General features: G+C 51.4%; 1 protein-coding gene across 5 annotated transcripts in view; it reads left to right on the plus strand.

Moving 5' to 3' along the window:
- LDLRAD4 (low density lipoprotein receptor class A domain containing 4) overlaps positions 1 to 13,674 on the plus strand; it is a 238,289-nt gene that overhangs the window by 216,977 nt on the left and 7,638 nt on the right. For 3 of the 5 annotated variants that reach the window (XM_045527819.1, XM_045527823.1, XM_045527821.1), the window contains one exon: positions 12,554 to 12,607. The exons of the other annotated variants lie outside the window; for them this stretch is intronic. In XM_045527819.1, the coding sequence (XP_045383775.1) occupies positions 12,554 to 12,607 (54 nt within the window). The remainder of the gene's footprint in view (positions 1 to 12,553; positions 12,608 to 13,674) is intronic. 5 annotated transcript variants of the gene reach the window in all.

A 13,674-nucleotide genomic window follows, 5' to 3' on the forward strand; every position in this document is an offset into this window, starting at 1 on the left:
CTGGGGTGATACTGGCCCTGGATTTGTCGGAAGCAGCCTTTGCTGGATGAAAATGAAAAATAGCAACCCAGGCTTAAATTAAATTACCGGAAAAGTAAACACTTAAATAGTGGTGGATGGCAGCAGGTGGATTTGTGGCATAAATCCTTGTGTGTTTTTCTGAGGTAGCCTGAACTTGTTTGGAGTCTGGTTTATGTGATTTCAAAGCTTTACAACTGTCTAGATTTCTTTTCAACGTCTTAGACCATCAAGTAACAATAGGAAAACAGTCAGGGGCATATTCCAGACACGGCCCCAAGGCTGTTTGCACGTTGCTGGGGCCTCCCTGCGGAGCTGGGGGGGCCTGGGGCGGCCTTTCTGGGGTGGTGCAGCCTGGCGGGTGCAGCGCAGCCCGTGTGCACAGCCCGGGGCAGAGGACGGCACGTGCAGAGGGACAGCCGTCTTCAGGGGCACAGGAGAGGGACAGGGAGGACCTTTACTGAAATTGTGGATAGTCAGCCATTTTTGACCTATAAAAACAGCAATTTCAATTAAAAAGTTAACAAAAGGAATCACGTCAGGTATCTCTTCTTTACCAGCTATGACCGGATTAAATCAATTATGGAGACCAGGTCCCTGGGCCCCCCGGGGGGTGTTCTCTGGCCCCTCGCTGGGGGGAAGCGACAGGCTGGCGCCGCACGGCCGGGCCACGCTGCTCCGCAGGCCGCGGGGGAAGGAGGGCGAGGACTTCGTGGTTGTCAGCTCTCTTGGCACAGAGATGTGTGTTCCTTGCCCACGTGCCCTGGCGTGGGGTGGGTCCAGCCCTAAAGACTGTTGCAGACTTGGCCTGGAGCGTGGCCGGTGTGTGTGGTTTGCCCCAGAGGGTGTCCTGACAAAGCTGGATCCACCTTTTAAAAATTGGGAGACTTCACATAAAAATTGGAATTTCTATCTTCTCTTGAAAAGGCAGCATTCGAGGCCATGTGCCAAGGCCGGGGCTGTGAGGCGGCCACCCCGAGACCCTGGGGCCGTGTCAGTGCCACTTACTGGTTTACAAAATGGTGGTGGTTTTCTAGAAAAAATACTCTGCACTTAGGGCTTTGCCACAGGCTGAAAACAGAGAAAGACCAAGAAGGCCACTGGTTTCCAGAAAAATGGGTGAGAACATCCTTGTGGAAGTAAAGACCATCCCTCCGAGCTGAGGAGTTTAGGCGTGTGTCTGGGTCAGCCGCGTTCAGCGTGGCCTGCACCCAGCCTGACACGGTCACTCATGGCCCCTGCTGTCCAGTCGTCTCCCCAGGCAGGGCCTCCTCCCTGTGGCTGAGCCTGTGGCTGAGAGGGCAGAGGTGGCCGTGAGTTCCCTGGCGATCTGCAGCTCAGCCCGGCCACCAGCAGCCTGTCTGTTGGCCTTGGGAGCAGGGGTGGCCTGAGGACAGGCAGCTCTGGGCCGGTGGCTCACAGCCAGGAGCCCACTGTGCTGGGGCCCAGAACTCATGGGGGAGGGACCTCCGGGGTACAGCGAGTGTAGTGGGTGCCCTTCTCCACCTGGGCCTTGCCCCTCTAACAGCCGTCCCCAAGCAGGGACCTCAAGGGGGGTCTGTGAAGGCCACAGGCAGCGCCCTGAGGCCTGCAAAGGGCACAGGCGGCAGGGGCCACACTGCTGTTCCTTCCCGCTGTGACTGGAGCGCTGGCTCGCTGTGCCCTGCCTGCTTCAGACTGGGTTTAGGAAGCATTTATGGAATGATGGAAAGGACCTGTTTCCAGTGAGGTTCAAAAGAACAAACGAATGGGCCTGCGGTGCAGTTGTGACGGGCCTGTGCCTGACACTGCAGATTGAGGCAGAGGGAGCCGCAGGCTTCCTCCGGCGTCACTGCCGGGATGGACGGTGGCAGGGGCCATTGCCCTGCGGGTGCGGCACTCCCGCCGCACCGGGGACCATGTGTGTTAGTTGCTGACTCTCTCCTATAACGACCCTCTGTTATTTCACAAGTCTCGGCAACTGCGTTTCCAGGAGCCGGGTGGACTGAGCGCCAGGGGCAGGGAGCACCTCCTGCTGCCAGCCGCTCCGCGCTCCCGAGTGAGCAGGGGGCCGTGACCGGCTGCCGGGGCGCTCACTTGGAAGGTTTGCCCCCCTGGCGTGTGCAGCGGAAGCATCAGAGGATAGATAGCTTCACGTCGCTTCAGAATGAGACCATCTCCCTTCAGATAAGAAACAGGAGGCCGAGCTGCTGGAAGGAGCCTGTCGCTGGAGCAGCCGGGCTTGGTCTTCAGAGCGATCCGTCCTGCTGATGCTGCCGCTGCCCAGAACACAGGACAGTTCTGGAATTACCTTCAGAGTCTTTTTTTTTTAAAGAAAAAGTCAAGGGAAATTTTTTTTTAAACTCCTCCATGATGTCAAGTCTTCCTTTTTCCTATGTGTTTGCTAGGGACAAGTTGGATTTTTCATACCAGCCAAAGTCTCCTTAGAGCCCCGTCCACCGCAGCATGTGGGTGACTGGGCTAAGTGGGCAGTGCTGGTGCAAAGCCAGGGTGACTGTGCGTGAGGCTGATGTTGTGCAGGTACAACTAGTGCCGTGAAGGACGGGCAGGAGGCCCACAGCGAGCTGCAGCCGGCTCTGGGGAGAGGGTATGCACAAGGGGGCCCTGCTCGGTGTCGGTAAAACTTTCCCAGTAGGAACCTGTTCGCGTATCACTTCTGCAACTGCAAACCTGCTCTGTTCACAGAAACTGATGCTGAAGGCAGTTCCAGTAATCTGTAGGGTCCCAGGGTAATTCATTTGATCAGGGTTTGTATTGTGGCAAAAAAAATGCTAAAATAGTATTTTTAGATAAAATTTATAGAAAATTTTATAAACAAATTTGCAGTAACCTTTTAAATGTGTAAAGTATTAGCATTAATAATCTAATAGTAAGGTTTATTTATTTTTTACTTAGTCCTTGAAAGTTGGAATGGTTTGATCTGAAAAATAAATAAATAAATAAATAAAATTCTCCCAGTTAGCCTAATTCTGGTGACCCTTGTTGGGGAGCTGCCAGGCCTGGGTTCTGGCTCCTGGTTGATGCCCTGCCGGCTCTGTGACCGTGGGGAAGCCTCTGCCTCTGTGCCCTGTGTCCCCGCGCCGGTGGGTGACTGGGCTGAGACGAGGCCATGCCTGCAGATGAGCAGTCCCAGTATCCCTGCCGGGCTCCCTGACGCCCGGGCCAGGCTCCCCTGAAGTCCCACTGCTCGCTCCCCAGCACCGGCCTCTCGCTCCCCCCTGCCCACTGTATTGTTCTAGAAATAGAAAGGATTCCCTTTCTTTTCTTCCCAGCAGAACTTCCTGGATGATTTGTCTTTTCTCTTAAGGGATGTGCCCTAGATTGAGCAGAGCTGGGGCAGACAGTGAGTGCTGAGAAGGCTGGTGCCATCCCAGGGGGAATGCAGGATGCTGGAGTGAGCAGCCACCCACACAGGGGACGTGGCTCCACAGCCGAGCTGTGACTGCCACCTAGAGTGGAAGAGGCGTAGCAATAAAGCATTGGGATGGTGGAGCGGTCGAGTGAGAAAAGGGAGGAACCGAGAGAAAATTGATTTTATCAGAAGGTAAAGGTGTTGCTGAGCATTCAAAGATCATTTCTACCTCTGCTTTGAAATTCTCAGCCTGAAATGGGGAAGAAAAGAGATTTCTACCTATTTGAGGCCAAATAATACATTCATATCCTGGAAGGAGCCCCTGAGTAGACGTCGGAATATCCAGACAACTGGCCCTGTCACCTACAGACAGCAACGCAAGGCCTCAATCCCCACCCCACCCCCAACTTGTTGGCTTAGATTGGAGGCCTTCCAGCAGCATTGGACTGCAGAGAGCAGTAAGAAACACACTTTGCCTCGCAACACACAGTCTTCACGAGGCAGAAATTTTACAAAACAATATTTACAGGGTACTCAGTTTCTATTCTGTTTCATTTTTTGGAATGCTGGCTGTAACCCACATAAATTGATTTTCCAGCTCTCTAAGAGGCTGCAAAACACAGTTTGAAAAACACTGTATTAGGTGTTTTCCCTGGTTGTTTCCAGTCCCCAAATCTGATGATTCCTGTTGTCCTGTGTGTGTGGAAAGGAGAGTTTAGCTGAGAGCGTAAACCCAGGAAGGCTCAGGGTGTGGGGTGGCCTTGTGCATGGTGACAGTGCACATGGACTGGAGGCAGCAGGACCCAGCCTGCACAGCTCGCAGTGGGACCCTCAGGAAGTCCTGGCCACAGGTCACTTGCTTTCGGTAATGTAAGATGTAGCGTTTGGCTGAAAGGTGATCCAAGAGATACAGAAATGAAAAGGATTATGAGAGGTACTATGATCAATTGTATGCCAACAAAGTGGGTAATGTAGATGTGAAAATTGGACAAATTCCTAGAAACACCCTACCAAACTGAATCATGAAGAAATAGAAAATCTGAATAGACCTATAACTAATAAAAAGATTGTACCAATAATCAAAAACTTCCCAATAAAGAAAAGCCCTTGACCAGATGGCTTCACTGGTGAATTATACCAAACATTTGAAGAATTGACACCAATCCTTCTCAAACTTCCAAAAAATTGAAGAGGTGGGAACACTTCCTCACTCATTCTGAGGCCAGCATTCCTGATACCAAAGCCAGATGAAGACACAAACAAGAAAACCATAGGCCTGCGGTCCGCAATCTTTTTGGCACCAGGGACCAGTTTCATGGAAGACAGTTTTTCCATGGACCATGGCAGGGTTGGGGGAGAGGGAGCAGCTGTAAATGCAGATGAAGCTTTGCTGTCTGGCTGTGCTCACCTCCTGCTGTGTGGCCGGGTTCCTGACAGGCCACGGACTGGCACTGGTCCGAGGCCCAGGGGTTGGGGACCGCGGCCTAGACCATTCGTATTTCTTAGATATTGATACAAAAATTCTCAACAAAATAACTAGCAAACTGAATTCACCAGCATAATAAAAGGATTATATACCACAACCAAGTGGGGATTTATTCCCAAAATGCAAGGATGGTTCTCTATATGAGATTCAGTTGATGTCATATACCACATTAACAAAATGAAGGGGAAAACACACACACACACACACACACACAAAATCATCTCAATTGATGCAGGAAAAAGTATTTTTTTAGCTTCAAAGTCTTAAAAAGTATTTGACAAAATTCAGTATCCTTTCATGATGGAAACACTCAACAAAATAAGATAGAAGGAAACCACCTCAGCATCGTAAATGCTGTCTGTGAAAAGCCCACAGGCAGCATCATGCTCAGTGGTGAAGGACTCAAAGCTTTTCCTCTGAGATCAGGAACAAGACAAAGATACATGCTTTTACCACTTTTGTTCAGCAGTATTTATTGCTAGTGCTAGCCAGAGCAACTGGGCAAGTAAAAGAAATAAAAGACATTCTACCTAGAAAGGAAGAAGTAAAATTATCTGTTCGCAGATGACATGATAGTACATATAAAAATCCCTGAAGATCCCACCAGGTGAGGGGGGACTGTTAGAACTAATAATCAAATTTAGCAGAGCAGGATACAAAATCAACATGCAAAAATCAGTTGCATTTCTTGACACTAACAATGAACAATCTAATAAAGAAATTAAGAATTATATTTACAGTAGCATCAAAAAGAATAAAATACTTAGAAATAAACTTAACCAAGGAGGTGAAAGACTTGGACATTGAAAAATAGGAAATGTTGCTGAAGGAAATTTAAAAAGACAGAAATAAGTGCAAAGACATCTCGTAACCAAGGAGTGGAAGACTTAATATGGTTAAGATGTCAGTACTGCCCGACGCAATGTGCAGATTCAGTGCCATCCCTATCAAAATCCCAATGATGCTTTTTGCAGAAATAGAAAAAAATCCATCCTAAAATTTGTGTGTTATCTTAAGGGACCCCAAATAGCCAAAATCTTGAAAAAGAACAACAGAATTGGAGGTCTCACAATGCTTAATTTCAAAACTCACCACAAAGCTGCGGTGATCAAAGCAGTGTGGTACTGGCAGAAGGACGGACACACAGACCAGTGGGAGAGAGCGCGGGCTCGGCAGTGGCCCTTGTGTACAGGCAGGTGATCTCCCGCAAGGACTCCGAGACCGTTCAACCGGGGAAGGACAGTCTTTTCAAAAATGGTGGTGGGAAAACTGGATATCACATGCAAAATAGTGACTCTGGACCCTTCCCTCACAGCACAAATCAACTCAAAGTGGATAAGAAACCTAAATGTAGGAACTAAAACTTTACAATTCGGTCGTAGTTTGGCTGCTGTAACAAAGTGCTGCAGACTGGGCGGCTCATGAACCACAGACATTTGTTCCTCACTGGGGAGGCGGGAGTGGAGACCACGGAGCCGGCACTGCTGGGTTCTGGTTCGGGCCTGCCCCCAGGCTGCAGACCGCCAGCGGTCCTGACTCCTCACACAGGGGGGACAGGGCTTGCTGGCGCTCTGGCCTCTTCTGCTGCGGGCACTGACCCCATTCACGAGGGCCCCATCCTCTCGACAGACCACCTCCAAGACTCCACCCCCGATACCAGCATGGTGGGAGCATTGCTCACCTCCTGCCCCACCCCAAAAATGTGCCAAATGGTCAGATTCAAAGGGAAAAAATCCAGTCATTGCGCTCCACATCTGCAGATAACACATCTTGATTCTTGGCATCATAAAGACGGTCATAGGGAAAATCAGGTGATATATTTTCTCTTCTATGCAAATGGTTCAGTGTCAAGCAGATTGAACTTGTGGACAGTGTTCCCTTGTGTGGCTGTTCACTGACCACTCAGAAGGAAGAAAGTGTGAAACAGATTCTTCAAGTGTAAAGGAGTCTGAAAATGCACGTCTTCAAGCCTGAAGGTGTGGCACCATCCTGTGTCCCTTTCCCACAGGTGTAGGAACTGAAAGTCCAGTTTCAGCAGAGCCTCCTGATGGCCAGCCAGCCCTCAGGGTCCCCGGGACTGGAGCCAACTTCCAGGGCCAACCCAGAGAGACCAGAGCACCAGACTTTGTGATTCGAAGTGTACTTACATAGAAGACCAGCAGTACAGACGCGCGTGTGTGTGTGTGTGTGTGTGTGTGTGTGTGTGTGTGTGTATCATTTGTGCCTTTGTGGATGTGGGCTGGGGACCGGCACAGGAACCTCTACCGTGGCATGCTTAGGGCTCTGCCCAGGGCCTTGTAGACCCAGAAGAAAAGTGCTCTCTTACAGCCCAGAGGCGGGCAGACGTGACTGATCGTGTGACACTGACTACATTAGCAGGAGAATGACAAATCACAGCACACGCTCACCCCTGGGCACACGCAGGGGATTGGTTCTGGGAGCCCCACGGATGCCAAAGTCCAAACGTACTCAAGCCTCTCAGCAGGCCCTGCAGAGCCTGCGTATATGAAAAGGTCGGTCCTCTGTATTGGTGGGTTTAGGCATCCCATGAATATGTGTTTTGTTGGGGAAAAAAATCCATGTGTAAGTGGACCCTCAAAGTTCAAATCTGTGTTGTTCAAGGGTCAACTGTGTTCATTCACAATAAAGATTTCATTTTGGAAAAAAATCCCAGAGAAAATACAAGCTTATCACCAAATTGAATGCTATAAAGTTGTTTTTTTTTGCTCCGTCCAGTGTGTCCCTGTGTGACCTCATGACGTCCGGAAACAGTGCGTGGTGCACGTGACCTGCCGAGGTTTGTAACCGCGGTGGTCTCCTCCGTGGCAGCTGGCTGCCCGCTGGGCTGATGTTGTAAGAGTGGAGATGGTCACGGCACTGCGGGGGCCTTGGGTCCAGGCAGCAGCAGGACCCGGTAGTCGGGAGCCTCAGAGAACTTGCTGCGAGGGGCCTCCTGGTCAGCTGCCCCCAACCTCAGAAGGCTCCTGAGATCAGAAGTGAATTCAGCTCTGCTCAGGCCACCCTCATGCCCCAGCCCTTCCATTCCAAATGCCACCTTTGGGGTATTACAAAATAATAAGGAAAGGTCAATGACTCATTATTTTTAAAGGGATATCTTAAAAGAGATAATGGAAAATCACCCCCCTTTTAGTTGTGCTTAGCACAGCAGGTAGCCGTTACCTGCAACAAGAAGACACTCGTCAAGGCTGGGCTGGCGGAGCCCCTTGCTTGGAGAAGCTGCAGCAGGTGAGCTGTGCAGGCTCCAGGCTGCCAAGCGGCAGAGCCAGGCACAGCCGGGGTTCCAGCCTGGGTCTCTGCTGCCTCGGAGCCTGCCTGCCCTGCCGGGTGCGCAGCCATGCCATAGCTGCATCTGCCAGCGTGTGACAGTAAACTGTCAGCCGATCATCTGTGTTGTCTTTCTCGATCGTTAGTGCTGTGTTCCAGGGAGTAAGCTAGGGCGTAGGAAACGTGCCCGCGAGGCCCGTGCATACAGAAGCCCTGAGACCCACTTCCCTCCGCCCACACTGCCCAGGTCGGATGCCCTCTGGTGAGCTTCCTGGAGCGGGTGTGACCATCCCTGGGTCCTCTCGGTGTAACGTGCACCCCAAGGAACTGGTACAATAGATAGAATCCATTGGTATCAAGTATCTGGTATAACAGATAAAACACGAGTGATCTGGGAGTGATGCATCTCAGAAAAGAAACTAGAGTTGATTCAAAGTGATCTCTAATCTGCCTTGAGTGGAACGAGGGGTTGGAGTGACAGCTTGAACCCTGGGAATTTACAGGGTCCCTGCCCCACCTGCTTCCACCGTGGGGACAGGCGGCGTGAGTCCCTGCAGGATGTGTGTGCGTCATCTCGCATGTGGCAGTGGAAAAGGACTGTGACCTGCTGCAAGGCGGGATTTGGTACATGTGCAACAGAGTGATTAACCACAGCCGGTGGAGGTTCCGCGTCCTCGTCGTTGGTCTTCTCGCAAGGGAGCGGCCCGCGCGGGAGTGCGTGTGATCCTGTGCGAATTAGTACCAAAACTGTGCTCCTGTTGCTCAAAATTCTGTGAACTACTTTAAGTATTATCTTATTTCACAGCTTATTCTGAGTGTAACACCATGTAACAATACCAACATTGGCGAAGAGCATTACTGCCTTCACTGTTAAGATTGAAATTGGTTCCATGGTGAGGACCCAGAAATGCTGCCATTTGAGCAGGTGCCAGCCGTACAGTGAGTCCCCCTCTCCTGCACATGTTCTCCCTGGCGTTTGGGGATGAGGAAGCTGAGGGCTCTAGACCAGGGGTCGCGTCTTTGCACTGCCTTCCTGCAGCCTCTGGGAGGGTCCAGGGCCCCGGGAGGCCACTGGTCATAGAGTCAAATCATTCTCCCACGTGCTGAGGACTTCGCCACTTCCCCAAGGGTGAGCACGAGCCAGGAGGCTTCACCTGCAGTGTGACAGGCCTAAGTGCCAACGAGGGTGGCCTTGCCAAGGCCAGTGTGTGACAACCGTGGTGGAGTGGCTGGAAAGGAAGCTGTGAGAGAAACCAACTAAAGATCTGGCTGGGCAGGATGCAGCCTTTCTGGAGCTCTGGTCAGTCTCCCAGGTCTGGGTTTTCTACGTAGCCTGGGACACAGAACTGGAACGACAGCCCTCGTGGTGGGTGGCCTCAGCCCGTCCACCACAGCTGCTTGTAGTTATAATGTCCCTTACCTACTGCGTGGGTGAAGACCTAAAGAAAACATTTTCTATAAAATTGAATAAGTCGGGGCAGGGGGCCATTGTCAGTGAATAGTTAAATAAATTATTGCATAGCAATAATTTTTACTTGTCAGTTATACTTCAGTGAAGCTGAGAAAATGGTGGTGGAGGGCGGCACTGGTGGTCGACCCCATGAAGAAGGGAATACACAACCATTGCTACGTTACGGTTACAACTGCAGAGACTTAATATATGCAAATGAATACGCACTTGAACGAAGAAATCTGTTCAAGTATCAGGGTGATGGGATTGTAGGTGAATTTCCTCCCATTTTGGAATTTTGATTTTGCTGATTATTCCTGCAAAAACAAAAGTTAGGCAAGAGAAGTCCCCACCTCCAGGCTATGCCGACTGGCAGGTGTGCGGCAGCGTCCCGAGGCAAGAATGGCCCGAGCTCTAAACCCATGGCTGTCCCTCCCCGGCTCCAGGCTTGATTCTTAGGCTTTGGGGACCTCACCCTAGCTAGCAAAATGTATAGAAAACAGCTGTGCCCTTGTTTTGAACGGCAGGAGCAGCTGGGCCACGCACTTGTGCATGGCCCCGGGCAAGGGGCTGGGCGAGTGGCGGAGGCGTGCGTGTGCCGAGGGCGGCATGATGGGGACGAGAGCCCGGGCTGAGCGTGCAGGGCCTGGCCCTCGGCACCCCTCTCCCTGCCTTAGGAACTGCCTGTGGGACGTGGGGACGTGGTCAGAAAAACCTGCTGACAGTGGCTGGAGAAGGCAAGTGAGAGAGAGAACTATGAGTGTCCCCGTCCGTCGAGGCTCCTGGTGGCACTTGAGCAGAGGGAAAAGCCCCTGGGCTCACAGGCCTGCAACTCGTGGGAACATTACAGACAAAGAACTGTTTATTTAGGAAAGAATTTGGTTGCTTATTTAACAAATTAAACGATGCCTGTGTCAAACATGTAGGTCCTGGAAATGCATTATTAAAAAGACGCAGTCCCCAAGGAAGATGCACAGTGAACTCCTGTCAGTGGTCCCTGGGGCAGAGGGAGTGACACAGGACCGGGTGCGGGGGGGTTAGTGTCACCAGAGTGGCTTTCGCTGTGTGTAGTATAAGGCAGGATGCATGCATGTGCGGCACCCATAGAGAGGAAAAGACGGTGAGTTACGGGAGCTGTGGGTTTCCCAGAGAGGAGAGTCCTGGGTGTCTGGGCAACCGCAGGGGCTGGAGAGTCTGGGGGTGCAACCACTGTCCCCACCACAGGGACCAAGCTGGGGCCAATTGCACCCCCTTTGGCCTTTGACTTGACACTTACGCTGCAGCCCCAGGAGAGCCGGGGACTGTGGGGGGCCTTCGGGGAAGGAAGGATGAGCCTCCGGAGGTGAATGCAGGACTGTGCCAAGCGGAGTGAGGGAGAGGGGCCGGCCACACGGAAGAAGGAGGGGCTAAGCAGAAGCCAGTGTGTTCCACTTTCGACGGGTTTGGTCTTAGGGGTGGGGACGCCTCTGCCTGGGGTGCGGAGAGGGCAGGGCCAGGCCAGGGCTCCAGGGAGGTGGGTGGGGAGCTAGGAGCCAGACGTGGGGGGTGCATCGCCAGGCTCTTGTAGGCACTTTGTGGGTTTGCTAATTTTTAGGGAAACAAAGCTATTGGGGTGGTTACTGCCATTTTCGGAAAACACGCAGCCCCCGCGTGGGTCCCTCCCTCCCCGTATGCACTGGGCGGCTGTGTCTCCGGCCCTGCCCGCCTGTGCTTTGATCTGCAGAGCGCTGGTGATGGCCCCAACCCCAGCCTGGAGGAGAAGGGCCCCTGCAGGGACGGTGAGAGGGGTGAGGGCGCAGTGGTGAGTCTTAGAGATGTTGCTTTCGGTGGGAGCACGGCTGTGGCCACGCAGAGCATGGTGACAGGTGCCCTGCCAGGGGAGCAGGCCACGGAAGGGCTGTGCCGCCGCCGCCACGCGGAGGAGTGGATCAGTCGTGCATTTGGTTGCCTGTCACCTGTCACTGTGCCAGAGCTGACATCCCATTACATAATTTTATAGTCAGACCCTTAAGCCCACACTTCCTCTAAACACAGCCGGGTCGGCGTGTATTTCTGCTGCTGGTTCCACGATGTCCTGCGAGCGCCTTAGGAACGGGCGCATGTGCTGGACACACACCCGGCTAGCAGTGAAGGGTGTTTCCGTCACAGTACCGGCCGCGGAACAGAGCAGGGTGGCCTTTGCGTCGCAAGAGTCGGGCTGTCTCACCACAGAGGTCTTTACTTACCGGCACTTTGCGGCTCTTGGGAGGCTCCGTGATCGTCCAAGGTCAAACATACCTATTCCTGGGAATCCAAAAATACAGCTTCCGCCCTGCTCCCCCCACAGAGTTCACAGTCTCCTCTGTAGTTATGGGAACAGACCTTTCTAATTTGGGTTCAAGGAGTTAGGAATGACCCTTACTGATGCCTGTTTGCTTGTCACCATGTCAGTCTGGCCAGACATTTTTGAAAAAAGATATTAAGCAACTAGATGTCAAGTTACATCTTACAGACCGAAGAATAAGTTCACTAGAAGAGGCTGGGAGGGCATTCGGGCTTTGGGGACTCGGTTCTGGATGTGAGAGCGCCGTGTGTCCACGGCAGTGCGTGTCACGTGAGGCCCGCCTCTGCCTACAGCTAACCCACAGGCTGCCGCAGCCGCGCGGTGGCCGAGTCTGGTTTCGTGACCATGTGAACGTGTGTCAGGCACAGGAGTGTATAGACTGAGCAACGTTTGACTTCAGACCCACTTCAAACCTATTACGGACGGAACGTAACCTTTCTGATCTTTTCCTTTGATCACAGCCCTCCCTTTAGATGTGAGGCATCCAAAGGACTAATTCTTTCTTGTTCCGAGTTTTAAGCAGGAACTGCTCTTTCAAAAGTTGCTGTTCATGTTTTGGGTGCTGCTGCTGCTGCATGAAACTAATGATTTTTTTCTGCCGTTTCTTGTTCCTTACTTCCCTCGCCTCCCCGCCACCAGGAAGGGTGTCTTTGGCCTTCAGACAGCTCCGTGCCACGGCCAGGGGCCTCAGAGGTAAGGGGTGGTCGTGCAGGTGGCCACAGCACTGGTGGGAGCAGCTATGGGGCCGTACTTGTGGGTTAAGCATTCCTTGTAACCTTGGGCAAAAAGCAGGGGAGGGGACTGTCCCTTGAGCCCTGTGGGGATGATTTGTGTTGCGCTACAGCTCCTTACAGAAGACAGGTTGGGGTCACTGATCTGCACCTGACCCCATCCCCACAAGCTACTGACGATGGGCCTTGGCAAGTGTGGGTACATAGTGCGATTCAGCTCCACGGCTCCAGGTTTAATAATACGAACTTTAAAATAACATATTTTTTGCCTTACATTAAAAATATGGCGTGAGACAAATCAATAGCTATGTGTGTGTACTTATGTGTATGTATATGTATTAAATGCATGTATATCACACACACGTGTATATGTATATGTTTATATATATATCAATATGTTTATATATATGTGTGTGTGTGTGTATATATATAAAAAAGATCTGTCTCCTAAAAGAAACTTGGATGGTAGCATAAATGAAAGGATTTTGTAAGAAACATACTACCTGGATTTATTTTGGAAAAAGAAATGTATAATCATATTTACTTTGGAATACAAAACATTTTTCACATCAATGACTAAAAGTAACTGTAGAAAACTTTTATTTAGAATCCAACTAACTGGAAATGTAGGGAAGCCAGAAAGAAAAGTCCTTTTTAAAAAATTTTTTAAAAAAGCAATTGATAGGGCAATTAGCTTCTATAAGTAGTTAATAGATTGCCCCAATGCCTGTCCCCAGGCCGAGTACCATGTGTGAAGTTACAACTTATATGTCCCAGAAACCCAGAGCCCCTCCTCACTTTTCTGCACCAGAGTTGCCAGAGCTCCTGGCAGTGCCGGGAGCGTGCGTGGCACTCTCTGCTCTGTCGCCGTTTACTGGGGTCACTGCTGTGGCCACTGGAGCCCTGGAAACGGCTCACACCGCAGGCACTGCGGCTCCCGCTACACCCGAGCTCTGCATTACTCGGCCGTCTTGGACACACTGTCGTTTGGCAAGGTGTGTAGGTCTAAGTCACGAGGATGAGAAAAGT

This window comes from Lemur catta, chromosome 16 (assembly GCF_020740605.2).
Source record: "Lemur catta isolate mLemCat1 chromosome 16, mLemCat1.pri, whole genome shotgun sequence".
NCBI lineage: Eukaryota > Metazoa > Chordata > Mammalia > Primates > Lemuridae > Lemur > Lemur catta.